At 43.4% G+C, this 20,871-nt stretch overlaps 1 protein-coding gene across 1 annotated transcript in view; it reads left to right on the top strand.

The window, feature by feature from the left end:
* Positions 1 to 20,871, top strand: part of SNAPC4 (small nuclear RNA activating complex polypeptide 4) — a 676,731-nt gene that overhangs the window by 390,740 nt on the left and 265,120 nt on the right. The window contains exons 17-18 of the mRNA XM_069609574.1: positions 3,145 to 3,237; positions 11,819 to 12,068. Coding sequence (XP_069465675.1) covers positions 3,145 to 3,237; positions 11,819 to 12,068 — 343 coding nt within the window. The remainder of the gene's footprint in view (positions 1 to 3,144; positions 3,238 to 11,818; positions 12,069 to 20,871) is intronic.

Raw genomic sequence — 20,871 nt, 5'->3', positions numbered from 1 at the left:
TGTAACCCTTTAGTGTCTCTTCCTCGAGATGCTTGAGGAGGTCTGACTCCTGTATGCAGCATGCATTGCAATGCTTCAGTGTTGTTTTCTCTGAATGCGTGACTAAGTCCGAGTACTGTATCCAGCATGCAATGCACCCTTTGGTGCTTCTTTCTCCAGAAGCTTGAAGAGGTCTGACTTCTTTACCCAACCTGCACTGCAATCCTTCTGTGTCTTTCTCCAGATGCTTGAGGAAATCTGAGTCATGCATTGCAGTCCTTCAATGTCTTTTTCTCTAGATGCTTGAGGAGGTTGGACCTCTATATAGGGCATGCATTGTAACCTTTCAGTGTCTCTTTCGCCAGGCACTTGAGGAGGTCTCACTACTGCATCCAGCAAGCACTGTAACCCTTCAGTCCATGCTTTTTTTGATGCACGAGGAGATCGGACTCCTTATCCAGCATGTATTGCAATCCTTCAGATTCTCTTTCTCCAGATACTGGAGGATGTCTCTCTTCTGAATCCATTGTGCATTGCAATCTTTCATTGGCTCTTTCCCATGATGCTTGAAGAGTTACTCCTCTGTGTGTGTGTGTGTATATTGAATTCTTATACCCATCATTGATTGGTGTCTTTCCATGCCTTTCTAGTGACGCTTAGGGGGTTCTGACTCTTGTGTGATTATTACCTGTTGCTTTGTCAGCCCGTTCGAGGAATCCATATGTAAAGTTTTAACATGCAGCATGTCTTTTCACTATGGTTGAACTTGTGTGCTCTAGAGACTTGCACTCAAGGTTCCGGCATACAGCACGGTTAGTTATTGTTTGGTCTGAATGCGCTCTAGGGACTTGCCCTCAAAGTTATACCAGACAGCAGTGTTTGGTTATTGCGTCCCTCTCTGTACTCTCTCAGACTGAAATTCTACTTGCTTCCTTTCGGTTCCTTCATCTCCACTCAGTCTTCTCCCTCAGGTCTCTGGTGTATGTCCATAGCCTAAAGGTCTGCAACCTGTGGATCTTCAGTTTTTTTTTTTTATACTACACCATCCATGATCCCTTGTTGGTGACGAGACTAGCTAGGGCTGATTGGAGTTGTAGTCTTAAACATCTGGAGTGCCAAAGGTTGCAGAACTCTCTCCCTCTTGTCTCAGTTTGGGCCTTCCCTGGGGTATGTCTTATCGCTCAACCTACATTTCAGGGTTCCCACTGGTACCTTCACTTTCTCCTGTGGCTCAGGTCTCTCCACGCCGTCACGTTTATGCCATCGTTTCACACCATCCCCTGGTCTCAGTCGCTGCAGCCTCCTTCCCTCCGGCAAGAGTTCTCGATTATGTGGCAGGCATCCAGCAGTCCTTCTTGTATCACCTCCACCTTTTGCTTCTTAATGCTTACTCCACTAAAGGTTCACCGTATCGCAGTCCCACTTCATCCTGCCATGGTTAAACCTGGCTAAGACTCCACACCAGGTATAGACTCATTGTACAATGACTCCTTGTAAAACATTGACCACCCACCTTCATGGTTTCCTAGGTGGTTTCAGCCAGCTGCGATTTCACTGGCCGTGTCACCTGGCTATAGTCAGGGAAAACAGACTCCACCTCTAATATATTTCGGCATGGTTCCTGGATTTATTTATCTGCTTGGAAACCTAGGGTGGCACCCGCTTTTAACACTCCCTGCTCAAGCTCAGTTTGGACCTGGAGCGCAATGCAGGCACAACATTATTTGTGCAAATGGCTCTGGTAAATCCCTCCTCACCCAAAGTTCGTCAAAACTGGAAATTGATTTTATAAATTGATTCATGTTGGCTGGAGCTAAATCCCTGAACAATCTATACAAATCATTTTTTACATCGTTAAGAGGAGTGTCTGAAACACAGTCACTAAGAAGAATATCTTAACTTCTTAACTCTGGGGAAGCAGGGCTAAAGGTGAAAAACATTTGAACTCGTGCTAACTTTATTTGTCTCTTGGATCTTGTTCCATTTAGGATCCGTCTGTGCTTTTCATTGTCATTCACCCATGAGCACTCGCTAACAGACCTGACCTGGACTCTTGACAGGTGATCTGCAATAACCATTAATAATATCAGGTTTTAATTTAGTGCCGTATGCCAAATCCGCCCCATGTGTAAGCAATGTCATAACATATATTATTATTGCCCAATTTAACAACACTCAATGTATTTACCAGTATAAAGTGCAGAGTCAGTCATGCCTGAGTTTGGATTGAGGACGTGCAAGCGCTCACTTAACCCATGAGCTATCAAATACTTCTTATCATATAAACATAGTGGGTCTCATTACTGGTAAATTATTCTACTAGCCAAGTGAAAAACCAGGGCACAGTGGAAGTACATAAGTAATCGCACACAACCCTAGCGAACAAGCAAAAGGGACAACCATCTTATTTTAACTTCCGCCCAGATATTTCCGCCCAACAGTCCATCAAACCACCAGGTGGTAATGCATCTGCTGGGCTCAGGGCTGTTACCACCTATTTGTTCATCTGTCCCACACTCTGCTTCTAGTAAGTTCCTCTTGTACTTTTTATGACAAGAAAAAGCCAAACAACGTTTAAAAAAGTCAAAATATTTCACTGTTTGCAGCATGTTGAAAGTATTACTTCCAGCTGTGTGGATACAATTTGTTCTTGAACTTCACTTGAGTGTCTCTCCCTGCACGCTTGGTGCTTGGATTGAAGTATGTGTCCGCCTTGTGCTTTGTTCCCCTACCTGAAATGCAAAACGTAGGAAGATTCTACCTCGCTCAATACTGAATGATTGAATTTTATTATTTCTGTCTTGTTAGCAATGATATATGCTTCGAAGTATTATAATATGACTTTTAAAAATGCTAACTGTTTTCCAGATTTTTAACAATCTAATTTTTATGACTTCTTCTCCCAAAATGGTTAACTCAAGCTGCATACACAGAAACCTTAAGACTGGAATTACTACGACCACCGAAAATGTGCAGCATTCATTACATAATGATAATTATAAACTGTTGATTAATGTGTCTCTTCTACCCTACTGTCTTTGACTAGAATATTGGCAACTACACTGAGTGGCTACCTAATCTGTATAAAATGTCTAGCTGTCTAAAAGCTTGTCAAAACATACAAATGGGATTGACGTTCATGTATGTTTGATCTTCCTTCTCCAGGTTGCTGATAGGGGAAAATTCATATTAAGAGTTAAGTTAGCGGATGTGAGGAAAACCCTGAGACGCAATGCCAACGCTCACCGGAATAAACAGGTGAGTGTTTTTGTTTTGTTAGCAAGGAAGATTTAGCAGAAGGACTGTATCGCACTGCCAACATTATACTCTGTATGTTGTTGTATACATAGTTATTCCATGGTGCTGAGACTTATTGAGATAGATGGGGAGTTGTCTGCCTGCATCGTAATGGGTACTAACAAGTAGGGTAGATTCTCATTAGGGGCTAATCACTCTGTGTATCTAAACAAGCTGACACATGTTTCGCGCCATATGGTGCCTTTTCAAGGCATTGAAATTGAGTAAAGCAGACCGTTCTAAACTGGTTTGAGCACAAGGCATTAAGTTGAACACGTCTACATCTGAACCCTTTTTCCATAACCCATAGATGCATTTAAGTTATCATTTAATCACTTGCAGTAAAAATTCAAAGCTGTTGACTCGAATTGGATGTTGTAGAAGAGTGACATGACCAGAAAGTTGATAATACTGCTTTTGTTTGTGATTTGTGTGAGAAACCCGATGGTGTCTCCCTATCTAGTCCCTGGGGATATGTCATCCAGGTGGCCAGTACACTGCCATCGCTATTGGATCCAGTTCCTGGGGGTGGACCGGTGAGGGAGGATCACCTGGATGGGGGGTCCTTGGGGAGTGGGAGTGGGACACCGACGGGCGAGACATGGTATCCCCCTTCTTCTAACACCTTTTCCCCATCCTACCACGTAGGATATTCCAAAACATGCCACCCCCCTTTTGTCATATGAACACTTTAGCACACCACGAAAGACAATGGACTAACACCCAACCCGTTTACCTGACGTGAAGGAACAAAAAGTCAGCGAACAATAGCCAACGGGTATTGCAATCGATGTGCCTGGTATGCAAGATCCTCCTCTGCTGTTTACCAAGCTGGGGAGAGACACTGGTCTCAGTGGTACAAACCTTGACTCCAAGACATCAGAAAGTCAAGGAGTTCATCACAGCCTTTTAGTCGAGCGGAGTCTCGATAAGAAACCGAACTGTGTTAAATGAGCAAAAGAGGCAAAAGATACTATTAAAGGAAGAGGGGGAAAACCACACACAGAGAAATCCGGCACTTGTGGGTGCTCACGCAGGAAACTCTGGGTGATTACCCAACGGTAAAGACTACTGTAACCAGAAGGCCTTGGGAAGAGGCGAAGAGCGGTCAAAGTGGTCATACGAGGGTCCCGTAAAAATCCTCTGTACCGTCGAAAGTCTTTGAACGACAGAGAATTTTGAAAGCTAAGGGAAGCGAATCCCACATTGTGAAGATAAGTGCACAAACGTGTGTTACAAACATTGGCGAGAGTGAACCCGACTGAAGGAAGCTGGCAAGCAGGGGCAAAGGCCGAAAACCTGTTCAAAAAGACATTTAAGATTTGTGAATGCGAGAAGCATTGTAAAACAGGGAGAAGGGAAGTGTCCCCCTTGTTTTCTGGTATCCGAGCCTGGCCAAGGGAGATCCAGGGGTGGAAAGTTATCACCCAAAGTTCACTGAGAAAGGATCTGTGTTGTTAATTTGTTGAAAACGTCTGAGGGGTTAGCGCCTAGAAGAGGGGGACCCAAGGGTGAAGCCATCACCCAAAGTGTTCGTAGAACAGAACTTTGTGTTTGTTTGTTGAGAGTATCAGGCCTCCAAGGCAAGAGACGTTTTATCATAAAGAAAATTAACCATTGAAGAACCTGATACCTGATACAGAACTGTTGGCTTGTGCTGGGAAGGCTCGAGCGTGTGCTGTGCTCCAAGTCCCACCTTGTCCTGTGCTAAAAACGTGGGGAAGGGAGACCTCGAGGCAATCACATCCTGACTTATTATTTGTGAACACTTTCTTCCTTATGTTGAATACCCTATCACACACTCTTTCTGTAATTAGTTATATGGAAATGGCAATAGATTTTTCTTAGTATAGGCCCTTTTATTTTGACATAACGCCACAAGGACAGCCTTATTTATCATTTGATGGTCGACGCTCGCTCCCATCTTAGATTTAGTTCAGGCGTTTTTACACCCTGCATTTATAGTTAAATTAACACCCTTGAACTGTGATCACTCATGTCTTTCTTTACTGTTGTCACCATGAGATCCTTACAGTTGTTTAATTAAGTAAAGTTAATAAATAATGGACCTGCGCTTATTTGTTGAAGTGAGAAAATTGAATTGGACATTGCATACTATTTGTAGAATCTCAATTCACTGGGCTGGGATGGTGCAAAGACTTTTTCTGTTTTTGGTTTCTGAGACGAATTTCATAGGAATTAGAGTGTGCAGAGCATGTGCTTTTCAAAAGTCCCAGCTTCTGGATGAATTCCTGAAGTGCGGAAATGACAGACATGAAACGGGGGACATTGTTCATTATATTTGATTTATAAGCTGCATCAAATAAGGCACAGTGTGAATTAAGAAATGTAATCGCTATTTTAAGTTAGATTTGAGCACTGTGTCAACATTTACAAAAGTGTCCTTAAAGTCGAAATAGTAAAAGCAAAAAACAGGCAATTGGATAGAGAAACATTAATTGCTGTTTTGACGGGGCCAGCAAGTAGCAAAAGAAAGCAGGATTTGTGTGTGCGTCAAACCTATATTTTTTAAAAGCAAAGACCCCATGGTCCCTAGCGTAGTGGGCTGTTTTAGGTAAAAGACTTGCATGGAGGGTGCCATTGTATACTTTTTGTCGCCATGGTCAGCTCCTCAAGGTCTTTGGTGCACTGCAAGTTCCCATTTTAAAATGGTGTAATCTGTCCATGAAAGGCAGTGTATTACAAACAAGATCATTTCTTAAGCAAAAAACACAAGTGAAAGGTGCCATTCTGAATTTTTTTAACTATTATTTTGGTGTCATTTTCAGAGCTTTGAGGGTCGATGATCAGTAATAATTTGCCATTGTGGAATAGTAAAGTCCAATAGCTTGGCCATGACCAGCAGCCATTTCATTACATACAGTGCTGCAATGTGTATTGATCCTCTGCATTTTTGTTAGTGACAAAGTCTAAAGAGCACACTTGTTCCATTGAAGACCCATAGACCTTTCAGTAGTGCTTCTGCTGGAGCACAACATGGACATAAAATAAAGCATTGGGAAGTTAAAATTCCTGAATAAGTCTATTTTGTGGCTAAATGTTTTTCTTTTTATTGTAACATTTTAGTTGTCCTTAGGACAAGTTTACCTATCCCAACCTATATACACATTGAAATGATCTATAGAGACTGTAGCATGCAGTGTGCTCATAGCAATGTTGGAGCAAAATTGTAAGCACGTTCCGGTTTTTGGGTTCAACCTGGCCCCCCCTTCATAGTATTGTAAAAGACAACAAAGAGTGTGAAATCATATTCTATTTCAAACTTTGCAGTAATTACCTGCTTTTTCTTTTGGATGACCCAGATGTTGGAAATTGTGATGTGTGGTCTCTCTCTGTAAATATACCACCATAAATGTGCAGGGATAGACAGAGCTTTGGTTGGCATTTGAGGTAAAGATCCTAGTATCAGAGGTGCATAAGCCTTGATTCTACTGACCTGCTATCTTTCTGCCATCAGTTTACACTGCCTCAACTCCAACACAAACACTGATGGCCATTGCACATTGTGGCGTGCTGGAATAAGGAGTCAGACAAGGGGGTGACGTTTCCACTGTGATCTTTATTTAATTAATAATGAAAAAAGGGCTGTTTTTCCCTATCCATATAGAGTATGGAGGAAAAGGACTAGCCGGCCCCTCGGCTCCCTTCTCTGAGCTCTCGTGGCTTCTTGGAGACACAGCTCCCTCGCCACGCTTTCTCCTGCCTCAACTCACAGCCTGTCAGCGTCTCAGCGTCCCGTTCTGCCTTGCCTGGTTCTTGCCAGCTCTCTTTCAGCTGCCATCCAGCTCGCCCTCCTGCTTGGCCCCTACCTAGCTCTCTGTGTCATTCGGTGCTCCATCTTTTATAGAGAAACGGTCCATGAGTTTCAGGTGTGTGTGATTGTGAGTGAGAGCCTGCCCTTATTAGTGGGACAAGGCCAGTACATGATACCAGTGGTGACCTTCTTCGTCTCGGTAGTTGGGTTGATTAGGAAAGGAGGGGAGTTATTTAAGTTGTAGTATCCCATAAACGTAGTGGGGTGAATAACTGTCAGGAAATGGCGTATATCATATCTCACCTTGCGGTGTCTCTTCTCCACTCCCCGAGGACCCCCTACGCAGGTGAACCTCCCTCGCTTGTCCACCCACAGGGTCGGGATCCAATAACAATGGCTCTTCCCTGGCCACCTGAAAAAGGGATACCCGGGGACTGAGTCGTGAAACACCTTCAGGATTTTCACACCATTGTGTCCTTGGTTCTTTTTAACACTCTGACAGAGAGGACCTTTCTTGTGGTACTCTCTGGCCTTAGGGTCCCTCTTAAGGCTAGAGTGTTGCGGGAGACTACTCCCGATACATTCTTCTCTTTTAATATCTTTGACAGAACAGAGATGAGGTAAATCGCTTGTGCTGTAATCTCTACACCTGTTACTTCTGTCCCGACTCTCAAGACGAGGGAGATTACTCCCAACATTTTCTTTGCATCCAATATTCTTGTCTCCACTACTGAGACGAGGGAAATTACCACCGAGTTATTCTTCACTTCTCTTGTTGGTCTCACGTTCACTCTGACGAGGGAGATTACTCCTGAGTATTGCTGCACTTCTTATTAGCTTCACACTCACTGTGACGAGGGAGATTACTTCCAAATGATTCTTTACTTCTCGGTTTCACACTGAATAGCACGAAGGAGATTACTCTGGAGTGTTTCTGCACTTCTCTTGGTTTCACACTCACTGTGATGAGGGAGATTACCCCAAAGGCTTTATTTCCATTCAGTATTCTTGCCCCCACCACTGAGATGAGATTCCTCCTGATGGTTTCTATATATTCAGAACTTCTGGTACAGGGACTGAGACAAGGGAGATCACTCCCAATGCATTCAGCACTTCTGGCACAAAGACTGTGACAAGGGAGATCACTCCCGTTGCTTTTGTTACTTCTGGGACAAAGACTAAGACGAGGGAGATTACGCCCTTTGCCTTTGTTATATTCGGCCCCCTTCCCTAATCCCCTACCAGGTCTCCTGTGACTCCCGTTACCTCTTCCCTTGTGGGGACACATCACCAGTTCCTCCTGGGGTGTTGCTGCGTTCCCGCTGAACTCTCTTCTTGCTTCTTTTCCTGCTGCCGTGCTTTGGCTGTGTGGGGTCTATGGACTGCTCTGTCCACCTCCTCGAGGTCATGCCACCGTCTGTCAGTTCCCAGCTTCCAGTCCGGCCTGCTCTCCGTCGGCTTGCAAAGGACTTATGCACACTGCTGTCGGTGTCCTCCTAACTGGAGGTTTGCTTCCCCGATGTAGTTACTTGCTTCCAGGGTTGAACTTTCCAGGTCTGCCAGGCTTCACCCCTGCTTCGCCTATCATTGAGTCCTTTCTCCATGTTTGTCATACAGCCGGGTCCTCCCGAGCAGTGTGTCATAGTCCCTTATTTGTGTCCACTGTGTATTCCTCCTCTGGGTCACCTCTTCCCTGTACCTTCTGTATTTGGCAAAGGAGTAGTTTGTATAACTCCACCAATGTTGTTCTTCATAGTATTCTTTGAAATGACTTGAGATCAGACTGCATGTTTGTTTTAGACTTCCCTGTCTCGGTGGTATCAATTCTTACAGGAAGAAAGGAAGGAGTATTGCAATAACATAGAGTAGTTCTTTTAGATTGTTTCTCAGTAGACTTTATGGGTTTCATAGCTCCAAGGACAAGAGGATTAGGGAGTTGCATCATGAAACGAGAGTCCTTATCGCCATGAGGGAAGTCTGTCCCTTTGAGGTCCCATTTTCCGCTACCCATAGGAGGAATGCTATGCAGCAGGCTCACCTCCTTAGCCTCACAGGGAAGGCCCCCCCTCCCCCCCGGGGAGAAGTGACGTGATCCCATGAATCGTCACAATATCCACACGTCATGTCTTGGAGGCTTTTATCCTTTACATCTGCCTTACAAGAGACAAGACTATGGAGTATCAGAAGAGCAAAAGTGCATGAAGAGGGCACCCAAAGTGCCCAATACTGTGTTCATGGTAACAGTGGTATTGCCGCTGAGGGAAGGACCTCGAAAGCCTGAGAATATCCCTCTAAGGATGTTTAATTTGCAGCACCCATCCATGGGCAAGTGATCACAGCTTACTCTGAACATTTACATGCTAACCTAACTGATTGGCTTGCCAAAAGGAACTTTTTAGTTGTAGGTCCCGCTCAGAAAGACACCCACAAGCAAGGAGCAGGAAGGTTTGCAGGCGCCAGCACAGAGTGGACAAGAAATGCTCTTGCTTAACTTTCCCTCAGAGCATCAGGACTTTTACACAACTGATATCCAAGATGTCGAACCGCTAGGATATGGACTCTTTCCGCACAGCCTCATGCAAGCCAGACAGCAATCAATAGCTAAACTTAACATCTTAATATTGATTAAGTGGGTCGACCCGCTGAAGTATGAAAGGACACCATAAACCAGGTGAGGTGTGGGAGTGAGAGGTTGGAGTGTTTGGGATTGCAGTTCAGTGCGGCAAGGTGGTTGGAGGAGTTCACGTAGTGGTATAGGTAGTTGGAGAATTCATGAGGTAACAGAAGAGGTTGGAGGAATTCAGGAGGTGGTGGAGGAGTTTGAACAATTTCAGAAGGTGACAGAGCAGGGGAACCATACCAAAATCTCGCCCCCATTACTGCGACTATCACGTTACTGCGCCTGAGCGCAGCACAAAATCCCAACCCCCCATTACTGCGCCCAAGCCCAGCAAAGGGTTGCAGGGGTGTCTCCCGCTGTTCTTAGATACAGTAACAGGGGTTATGGGGATGTCCCCCGCTTACCATTATGGTAAGCAGGGGAGAACATTAAAAAGAAAAGGACTCTGTGGCATCTGCACCGTCCCACGTAAGTGGGAGGAACTGACACTACAGGGACACAAGGCCATCGGCGGCGCACACAGAAATGCGCTGCAGTAAAGGTAAGTGGGGGCAAGGGGGTTGCAGTGATCTATCTGGTGACTGAGCTGTTCTGTAATTGGTGTCGACATTTTCGTCGGTGCAGTGATCACATAGATTCCAGATCAGGAGGTGAAGTAGATGTTGCAGTAGGAAAGGAGGCAAGGAAGTTGATAAGGGGTAAAGCATCCATACAGGGGGGAGGGGGAAAGAGTTAACACTAGGGGGCATTGAGACGAGTAGAGGAAAGGAGGAGAACATGGGGAGAAATTATCCAGATTGGAGGAAGGAGGTAAGGCCAAGGAGAATTGAGACAAGTAGAGGAAAGGTAGTAAATGGGTAGGCAGAGCAGTCACCAAAAAAGGGATGAAGGAGCAAACATCAAGGCTAGAGTATGAGGTAAGAAGGGGAGAGGAGGCAAAAGAGAAAGTAGATATGGAAGAGGCAGTGACAACTGAGGAGGAGAAAAGAATGGGAGTGGAGGAAATCCAGACGGTGAAGAGGAGAGTTGCTGACTGATGCAAATCATCCAGGAGGGAAAACACACAAATCAGTCAGCGGAGGGGAATGCTTAAGGAGTGATAGGCCAAGAGAAGGAAGTATCTGAGACAATGGACAAAATCCTAGTGGAAAGCCTACGACGTACGTGCTGGCGAGATTCTGGCAGAGTCTGCAAATGACACCCAATGGACAGAGCTTGCCAATTCTCCCAGGCACTTAATGATCTTAGCCATGATCCCCTAGGGTAGGTCGACCAGCCCACGATTGAAGTGACTTGCAAACCAGATGTGCTGAGCAGTATTGTAGAGGACAGTGCCATCATGACAAGCCTACAGGAAGAGGTGGGTTGCCATGTATCTCAGTCAAGCAAGATGTGACGGGACACTTAAACACCATAGAATGTGTTGGACCTTTTGCTTGTCGTCCAGCTGGCAGAGCCCAAGGGAGAGGAAAGTCTAAAAGACTACAGTCTAACAGTCCTCTATCTAGTTGGAATTGCTCATCATTGTCTTTTTATATTTCTCATTAGCCTGTTTCTAGTCCACCCAAAAACACTGCGATAAAACCCCTCATTTCTGGCATTCAAGTTGTTTTATCAGAGTGCATAGATTGATGATGCTGCAGAAAGATTGAAACATAAGCAACCTACTTAAAGAACATTAACCTGTTCCTGGTTCATGCCTCACAGAATATAATAGGAAGGTACTCTGATTCAAGTGGATGTTGATCAGTAGCTAGGTGATTCAAGAGGATGTGTGCACACTAATAAGCTTGTGTGCAATCAGTTAATTTCACTCTACTGCTTCCCAATAGGAACTCTTAAAACAGTTATGCGATTGTAAAAATCCTAGCAAAGACTTTTCCTATTGTCGAACAAGGGATTGATTAACCTTCCTGTATGGCACCCACAGTAATTCTTTAGGCTTCGTATAAGAATCTCTAGAAAAGACTCAACAATTACTTCTGTTGGTTATTGAGAAACCGCTGAGGTACCACTGAGATGGTCAATAGGAACTTCTGTTATCAGTGCGTAGAGAGGTTTGTGTTCTTATAATATTCTCAATACCTGAACTAATAGCTCTTGTTAACCCATTATTCTCCTTTACTATGATTTGCCTTCATCTGCAGAAAGCACGTGTTCGTGAATTCAGCTCGAGCAAAGCCCTGGCAGTGCCTCATATTTTAGCGGCCATGTCTTTGGAACAAGTGAGAGGCATACTGCAAACTGCTAAGGAGAAACAGCGACGCCGACCCAGGTTTGGTTTCCGAAAGCGTAACCTTGACCGCAATCTACTTATGGCAGTTACACCCTGGGTTGGCGATGTCATTGTGATCTATTCCATGAGAGCTGGAAGCCTGCTTCCAAGTGGGACCAAAGGTACGTCTTGAGAATGAATCTGTATACAAATCCTGCTTTAGGTAAGCTCTATTCATTGGATTATCTGACTTAACACAATTAACTTTGCTTGGCTGTTTGCCTTCCCTCGTCTCATGAATGTTATTTTGACAAACATTATTGGGTAAATGTACAACGCTGCCATTTTGAGAATATTTCATGTGCCTGCGATACGAACATTCTTAAAACAGTGGATGTAGCATGTTCATTTCTGAATGAAGATTTAATTTTTGTTAAATACATTTTATTGAATTTAAAATACGTAAAGATATCAAATCAGAGAAAGCAGTTGTAACAAGCTAGGTCACAGTAACAACTACAGGTATTAAGAAACGCACACAATTCTATGTCCTCCTTTTTGTAGAAAACACAGAAAAGAGCATGCAACAGGGAAAATAGGATGAAAGATAAACTAGACGGGAGACAATCTTAAATCAACACAATGTAGAACACTTACAGACATTTAAGTCATTAAAGTTTGCCTAAGTCAAATGAAAATTGTCTTGCATATTTGACTTGGAGTAAGACACTTTGGGCCTGTTTGATAACGTATATCTTATATAGCGCTGTTAGGAAAGATTTCACTTTTAGCAACTTTCCCTCCATTTCTATGGACCCCCAAACCTTTTGCTTTTCATTTTTGAATCTAACCTGAACTATAGCAGTGCAGTGAAGCCTTCTGCTTCCCTGCAGTGGCATTTGCTCATTGTTATGGGGAAACTGGCAGGTCCTTCAGGCTGTCGGTATTGAGAAACATTGTTTCTCTTAGTCTTGTGACTTTGTTGCCACTTTTTTAGTAACTGTTTATCATTGTGCAAAGCACTTTATGCCGCACAATGGGACTATTGTGTTTTATGGCCCCAGACACACACTAAGGATGTATTGGCAATTGTACAATGAGCCTTGGAAGGAAATGGCCCAAAATGTCAACCTCACAATTGCGACGGCTGAAATGCCTGACTTTTTTTTAAAACACCCCCTTTACACCACATATATATGTTGGAGGGGTATGGGATATTATACTAATATGTGTGGGTTCCGGGGGGTCATCCCCGCATATCTATGTGGTGTAAAGGGGGTTTAATTAAAAAATAAATAAATAAAAAGTTGTCCTTTTCGGCCGTCGCAATTATATGTGGTCGCAGTGATCACATAGATCCGCCTTGGAACAGACTGGTGGCAATAGATTTTTATTGGACTTTTTACTGAGCCATAAAACGTTTACCGCGTTTGTCTCATGACTGTGGCTAGTGTCCAGCTTGGCCATGCCACAAGGTCTTTTGTATGTTCCTTTGGCCAATTTGTCTTTTGGACTTCCCCATGCCCTTCCTGGTGCAGGACTTCCTTATTTGGGCATGCAAAAGCTGCTTCTTTCGCGGGTCCCTGCAGGCCACGTGTGTAGGCACCCAGGAGTGGGCTGAGACTGACGGGTCCCAATCCACATTAATGTTGCCAGGGTGTCTGGTGTGCATGAGAGCATGAGTACCCCAGTGGTCCATGGTTGGACCACTGCTGGCGTGCATGCATGGGGCAGATCTTCTCATTAGTGGGCCGGGGTGCGAGTACTCGCCTGACTTTGGATATGAGGAGGTGCCCTGCATCCATTCCAAGAGATCAGCAACAGTTTTGAATGGATCTCTAGTAGGAAACAAGTATCCTGAAGAGTCGAGCAGGACAAAGGACGATCCTGAAACGCAATGAAGAGGGTTGGCACCTGAATCCCATTGTCCCAGTCGAGCCCTGCTTTGCGCTTGATCTCAAAAAACCTGTGAAGATGCTTCAAACCCTTGGACAATCACTCTCAACGCCTCCTGGTAACTCTGTAAGTAAGCCTTCTCTGAAGTGCCTCTGGACCATCCATTGGACTATGGACTTGGGTTCCTGAATATTTTTGAGAGCCTATGATTTTGATTTGTAAATCCATGATGACATTTTGTACCCCATTCATGTGGGCTCTTTCTTCGATGTAATTTGTATTTGAATTTATTTGAATGTTAGAAAATGAGTTTAGTTGTGTATAATTGACACATTAGGTGTTGTGTTAAGTATTGATGTTGATAGAAGGGGTCAGTTCATTTTTTATTGATTGTGCGTCTTTTGAAAATGATGGATGATTAATTTCTAAATAATTTCTTTTATGTAAAAAGGATCTTGAATTAAAAAAGCTTCTTATGTAAAATTGACCTAGAATTTCTTTTAGTGTTTCTTCTAATCCCCTAACTCTAGGTGTGCTTGGGGGCCCCTGCGTTTCTGTTTCTCCATCTGTTGGACTGACCAACTGACAACTTGGGTACGGCGCAGGGGTGTTGCAGTTCCGATCCGAGACTTTGGGGAATCCCAGCTTGCTCTACTAAGCACCATTCTACCGAATTTCGCTGTCCCAGCACGTTTACGTCACAAGATAAGAGGCTGCGTCATGCCGCAAGAGTTGGGTGCCCCGCGTCACTGTGCGAAAGTGACGGTCGATGAAGGCAATTTTCCTGCGTTCCTTCCTGTGCCCTGAGACTTGCTGCATCAGTGTTTTTTCTGTTCTTCATCTGAATCAAGAATAGCAGCTCCTGTCCCGTTCCGGAACTGTGTCCACACCTGCAGGGCCTCTGCATCTGGAAGCCGAACCAAGGGTGGGAAATCAAAACTCTGATGACCACCTCCAGACCTGCCAAGTCCGGACCAAAACCGAGCTAAGGGTGGTGAGTAGTGAAGTCACTTACTTGTGGCCCTTTGTTCATCCAAACGCATGTATGCATTGAAGGTTATTTTGGCCTTCTTTTTGGCTTGGCTTGGATAGTATTCGCTCCCTAAAGCCCTCCAAAAGTCAGGAGCAACTTTGTTCACCGTGGCAGAACCTCACTTGACTTTTGAAACCCATCTCACCCCTTCATTGTTTCCTGCATCCTAAGAGGTATTTTGTGAACTTTACACATGACCAGGCGCTTTTACGTGAACATCGAAGATTGCGCACAAGGCTCCAATCATCTTTGGGCCGAAGTTAGCAGTGTCATATCTGAAGGTTGTCTGTGCTATAAAAGGTATTTGCCCTTTTCCCATACAGGTATTGGTGGAGTTCTTAACTTTCTCGCACTGAATCCATTTATTTTATATATGATAAATAATGTGTTGCTTGTGTGATATGTTACTGTGGCATTTCATGATTAATTTGTGTTGTTATTGGACCTATAATAAATAGTAGATTTTTTTAGTATACGACTGTCTAATTGCAATTCTTGATGTTTCACTGTGTGTGCTCCTATTGAGACCCCCTATCACTCTCCCCCATCCTGAGACTACGCCTTGACCGCTCTCCAAGCTACCGTGAATTGCTCTGGCTATCTTCCCAGAAGTGTTCCCCTGTTCCACGAACAATGGTGACCTCCTAAACATCTGTCCACCAGGCCAGAGTTTAGAAATCCATTCTAAAACACACTACACACACACATAGAACGCTGAAATAACAGAAGACATAATTATCCAACAGAGTGGTACTCAATTTATCGGCCTCAGAAGGATGAAAGGCTGAGTTGACCCTGCCGGGATTTCGAACCTGCCGCAGCTAGCTGCGCACGAATATCAGGGGTGAGCGCTTAACTCACTGCTTTATCTGACAAGATTGGGTGTTTAGGAAATACTGCCAAACGTGTTTATTGTTACTGCTACTTGCCCCTGCGGATTTATCATGGAATTACAAGTGGGATATCGACATAGTTAGACATTTCTGGTCTTCATAGAATTCCATCGGGATGTTGGCAGATTTACCACCAGCTGTAAAGCTTCTGTGGTAAATCTGCTGATTTTTTTTTTAAATAAAGCAGAGGGATCTTCTCCAGCTTTTTGCTGGAAGTGAACCCTCCACTTTCCCTCCAAACCCAGAGTTTGGGGTGTGCTAAGGTAGCAGTAATGGAACTACTGCTGCTTTATAGTTGTTTTCACCTACAACGCTGACCTCGTAATGAGGACCTTTCTCTCTCACAATGTTATTATGTCTTGTATCTAATCTTCGCTGCTAAAGGGGGCCCACTTGACTCCAATATTTAAGAATGTGCTTCTTTACTAGACTGAGTCTTGTAAACCACTTTTTTCTCTTTGGAGATTAAATTTGTATGTCCAGTGGTAGGGACCCAGGAATGCAATGCAAAGGTTATTTGGGTATACATGTTTCGTGTGTCATTTCATTTCTCTGCAGAATTACATCTCCGAAAACATTCACCCAATCATGTTCCCCCAACATGCTTACATTTGAGCCCTTTTCAACTTTGGCCATCCCACAGGGATCAGAGAGTGACAATTTGCATCTCCACACCCTCTTTGGAGTTTGGCCAATACATTTTGTTGTATGTACAAGAACTAATGTTCAGATCATATAAATCTGAACACATATATGTCCACTGTGGATGTGCAAGGAACAATTCATTTTCACTTACTATTTCACCCGACTTGAGGACCTTGCATAGCAACGATATGTGATTAAATTTTACTACATTAAAAGAGAGGTCGATAGAGACCAGTCATTTCTATTAAGTGTTGTTTCCTTGTTTATTTGAGCACCAAGGCAGCAAAGATTGTTACAAATATGGCCCACAACTGAGTATATTTGCAGTGCCGGCCTGACGCAATTTATATTTTAACTTTGGAAATTCAAAGTCAATCAGTGAGCCATTCACTAGAATGTGTTTCAGCCTAGCATTCCCACATTTCTGTCTCAATTGCAAACAACATGTTTTGTTCTAAATAATGAGTTTCAGGCTCATCCAGGTGGACTTTTCCTCTGAGAATAAATAATTTTTGCAAATGCAAAACATGCTTTTTCAATTCTGTAGTTGTATGGCAAATTGGGAGGAGGGATGAGACTGTTGGTAAGAATTTGCTCATTGTTGATAACCACTCGAGTGTGTCAGGCAAAATTGTTTCTCACCCAATAACAAGCCCAGTAGAGTAGATTCTAAACCACTTCACAAATCCAATAAGGGAGGCTTCTCGGGTCAATTCTCTGACATTTTCTGATATCGGGAAATACAAATCCACTACATCTAATGGGGCTCTGTGGTAGGCTAGGGGGATTTTGGCACATATGTCCAGCCCCGCAGAAACCCATGTAAAGTTTTAAAACTTGATATATTTAAGAGAGATGCATTAACATTGAACAAAACACATATACCAGTTTTCCTTTTTTTGTGTAAACCAAAGTGCTAATAAATAAAAAAAAATAAAAAATATACCAGTGTAGGGAGTAGCATAATTTTATTTGCCACACTTTTCAGCCCAGACCGTCGGTTTCAATTTCTCCCATCTCCTTCAATCTGAGTATATTTCACAGAGGTTTTCTTCAGTATTTGTTGTTAGGATATGCTTTGCATCTCTAAACAATCAAGTTGAATAAGATTTATTTGGAGATGCCAAATATCCATCAAAGTGACAGTACTAAAAGACATTGAAATTCAGGATTGTCATTCAATTTATTAGGTTATACCAGTAGAAGGAAGCCATATGTGGTATATTTAAGTACTGTAGTGGAGTGGCATTAAGTAAAGACAAACAACTGAAATAAAGATAATGTAAAATCACATTTATTGTTTTCACTTATTGTCTAGATCTGAATTCCAATGAAATATAGTTCTGTTTTTAGTCTCTAAGTTTTATTCTAAGTTAGTCATTGTAAACCATCAAAATATTCCTCAGTAGTCTATACCCTCAACATCTAGATCAGTTACCGTGGGAAGATTAATCCGATCAAGGAAGTTGTTTAACTTGTCATACCCGTCTTAGGGCCTCATCACGGGTTGGGCTGTATTCCCGGCTGTAATACAGCCGACTGTAATAGCCCAAGCACCGACCGGTCCGGCTGTATTGGGGCATTTTCAGCGCTAATTATGCGGGCTAATACAGCTGGCGGTAATAAAGCCGAAAACAGGGGATTTTCACCTCCAGAGAAAGGCTGAAGGTAAAACAGCCCATTTAGCGCCCAACTCGTGATAGGGCCAGCCCTTAAATGCGGCTGTAATACTGTTACCACCGCATTTAAGGGCTACAGCCCAACTCGTGATGAGGCCCCAAGTCTCTATTGTGTCTAATTTTGTACAATGGTCTGTGATGGCTGAGTTCATGTCTGTGTCATGGATATGTATTTTCCCGTAATATATATTGGAACTCGGACAATTGCTCTGTTATGTCTACTTGTCAACAACATATCTATCCACTCCCCATGTTCCCAGTATTCCTGTCTCAGCTAAATTAATTCCCCTGCCTGCTTGCCGTGTAATTTTAAATTCGAACGTTTTGTTTTCCCCATTGCAAATAACTATTTTAATCTTAACAGATCGATATTCCACCACTTTCAAATCTGTCTCCATGCTCTCAGCTTTGTGTTCCTCATTTTATTTAAGTACTAATAGTAGCTGATTACTCCTTCCACTCTTGCATCTTTAACTGCATGCCAATGGAAAACACAACTTCCACCATGCCACTAGTTTCCCCAATGCATAGGTTCAGTTCCACTTCCTCCTTTCAATATGTTTTACATTTTTCCCCCAAAGGTGGGGAGGCCTGGAACCTCCTGCTACTATTTTGTTTTATACAAACCCCTGAGAAGTCAACTACTGACAAATTGGCTGTGTAATATGCAATTGCATTTTCTCCTAATTCAGCACCCAAGACACCATTCAGAAGTAATTGTGGAAACAGGTATTATGTACTATAGAGTGGAAAGTACGCTGTCTATCTAACTGGAACCGATTACTGCAGTGATCAATCCATTCCCAGGAATGCTTCCCAGAGAATGAACTCTGGAAAGGCCCTCCATTGAATAAAAATAATCGTGTGTTCTATCCCCAGCCCTGCATCAATAACATTCACCAATAATAAGATGACCTTGATGGGTGATGCCTTGTTCGGTTTTGACATCTTTCGTGATATAATTCTTTAAATCTAGTTACAAACATAAGTGCACAGTGCAGTGTTAGATTTATGTTTTCAAACACAAAAATGTCACGAATGGGCATAATGTGCATGCATTGTTTGTGAGCAGAGACACCACACCAAGGAATACAGCTACAGTCACCCATGCACACAGCATATTTTGAAGTGAAAATTTGAAACTGCACCAGATACATGGAAACATATTCTCCTCTTTAGGGAACTGATGTTTGACTTTAAGATCCATATGCTGAGGTCATATCTACAGTAGCATGAACTTCAAGCTAATGTCTATACCCAGCTGGTACATTCTAATAATTTTATTTATAATTGTTTTTTTATTGTAAAATAAATAGTTTATGCATTTTAGGGAGATTTATCATTTGTATGCTTCATCCCCTCTCCTAATGAGATCCCCAGCACTTTTTGCTGGACTTCTGGACCTTTTTCTTTAAATTCTGAATGAGTGGAGCAGTGTCCAGTGATATTAACGAAAATTAAATAGCGATTAACTTTTTAAACAAACCTTAGATACCGAAAAACACTGTATTTCTAATTAAATATATGTATATATATATATGGGGTGGGGTAGGGCATGACAACGGGTGGGGAGGGGGTTGGAGTGGGGTTATAATCATAGGGAAATGGAAGGTTTGTGTGGGGACATCCCACCCCCCAATAAAAAAAAATGTTAACATTCTGTATTGTCTTCAGTAATTAAGGTTCTTTAAAGTTTTAGATATTACAGTTTTCGTTAAACTCACACTGAAATGAGTGGAGCCTTTTTCCACTCATTCATTCTTGTGGGCTCTGTCTTTTGGAACTCTGTTGTACTCTACCTGTGCTATGGAGTCTGTCTGCTCCATAGCTCTTAAAGGCATCTGTATTTATATATTGCAGCACACAGCTTCTAATGGGCAGTGTTGCTGGGGACCCTTAGGGCCCTCCTTTGAGATTGTTTTCTTATCCTTAACTACAGTTCTTAAGGATAGAGAGATACTAAGTATCTCTCCTAAAACTTGATAGTTTGAGAGATTGGCACACACCACCTTATATGGAGTGCCAAAGGGATACCTAGCTTTCCCCTTCTCTCTGCTCCTGTGACTTTTTAATCACATAGACAATCTCTAGTTATGGCTGGTGCCAGTGGACGTGTTCTACCAACCTTTGTGTCCATAGCCTCGGCAGTGCACAATAGGGGCATCCAAGTACCAACTTGGGGCCCCTCTTCTTTTTTCACCTTTACTTGCGTGGTTGTTCTTTGTCAGCCCTTCTTCTACCATTCGGGGAGGGGGATGCCTGTGTGTGTTTTGCGTTTTGCTTTTGGCTGGAACTCTTAGGTGTCCCCGCCTAGGCTCCAGAGTGTCTGGGAAGGTAGGAAGTGGTAGAGAAGTTTTCAACCCCCCTGTCCTTTGTCTGCCAGAATGTCTGAATAGGACCAGCTCCCACAGAGGGTTTGGCTGCCCTGAAAAGGTGAAGCTTCTGGAGTGAAAAGCAAGTCGACCACTGGAAGCTGAAGTAACCAAAGAAGAAGACAACCAGATACGCCTGCAGAACCTTTGCAACACTGTGAAGCGACCACTACTGTCCTGACCCCGTTTTCTGTGTGACAGAGGAACTCCAAAGAGGACAACTCCTTCCCTTTGACGGGAACAACCAGTCCCAAAACAAACTTTGCTTTGAGACCTCTTTCGATGTTCCCTGAGTCTCCAGAGCGAAAAAAAAACAATACCAGGAGACCTGCTGCCCATTTCGAGTGCATCGTTGAGGAAAGGCCGAACTCGTCCAAGTCTTTGCTGAGCCCTGAAGGACACTCCAGCGCTTCGATCCAACTCACGCAGACCCCCTCAGCAGCATAGCAGTGGACGACCTTAGGAGG

Source organism: Ambystoma mexicanum, chromosome 8 (genome assembly GCF_040938575.1).
Source record: "Ambystoma mexicanum isolate Mex_15411 chromosome 8, UKY_AmexF1_1, whole genome shotgun sequence".
NCBI classification, from domain to species: domain Eukaryota; kingdom Metazoa; phylum Chordata; class Amphibia; order Caudata; family Ambystomatidae; genus Ambystoma; species Ambystoma mexicanum.
Note: the sequence above shows the minus strand (reverse complement) of the source record. Positions and strands in the feature narration are given on the sequence as shown.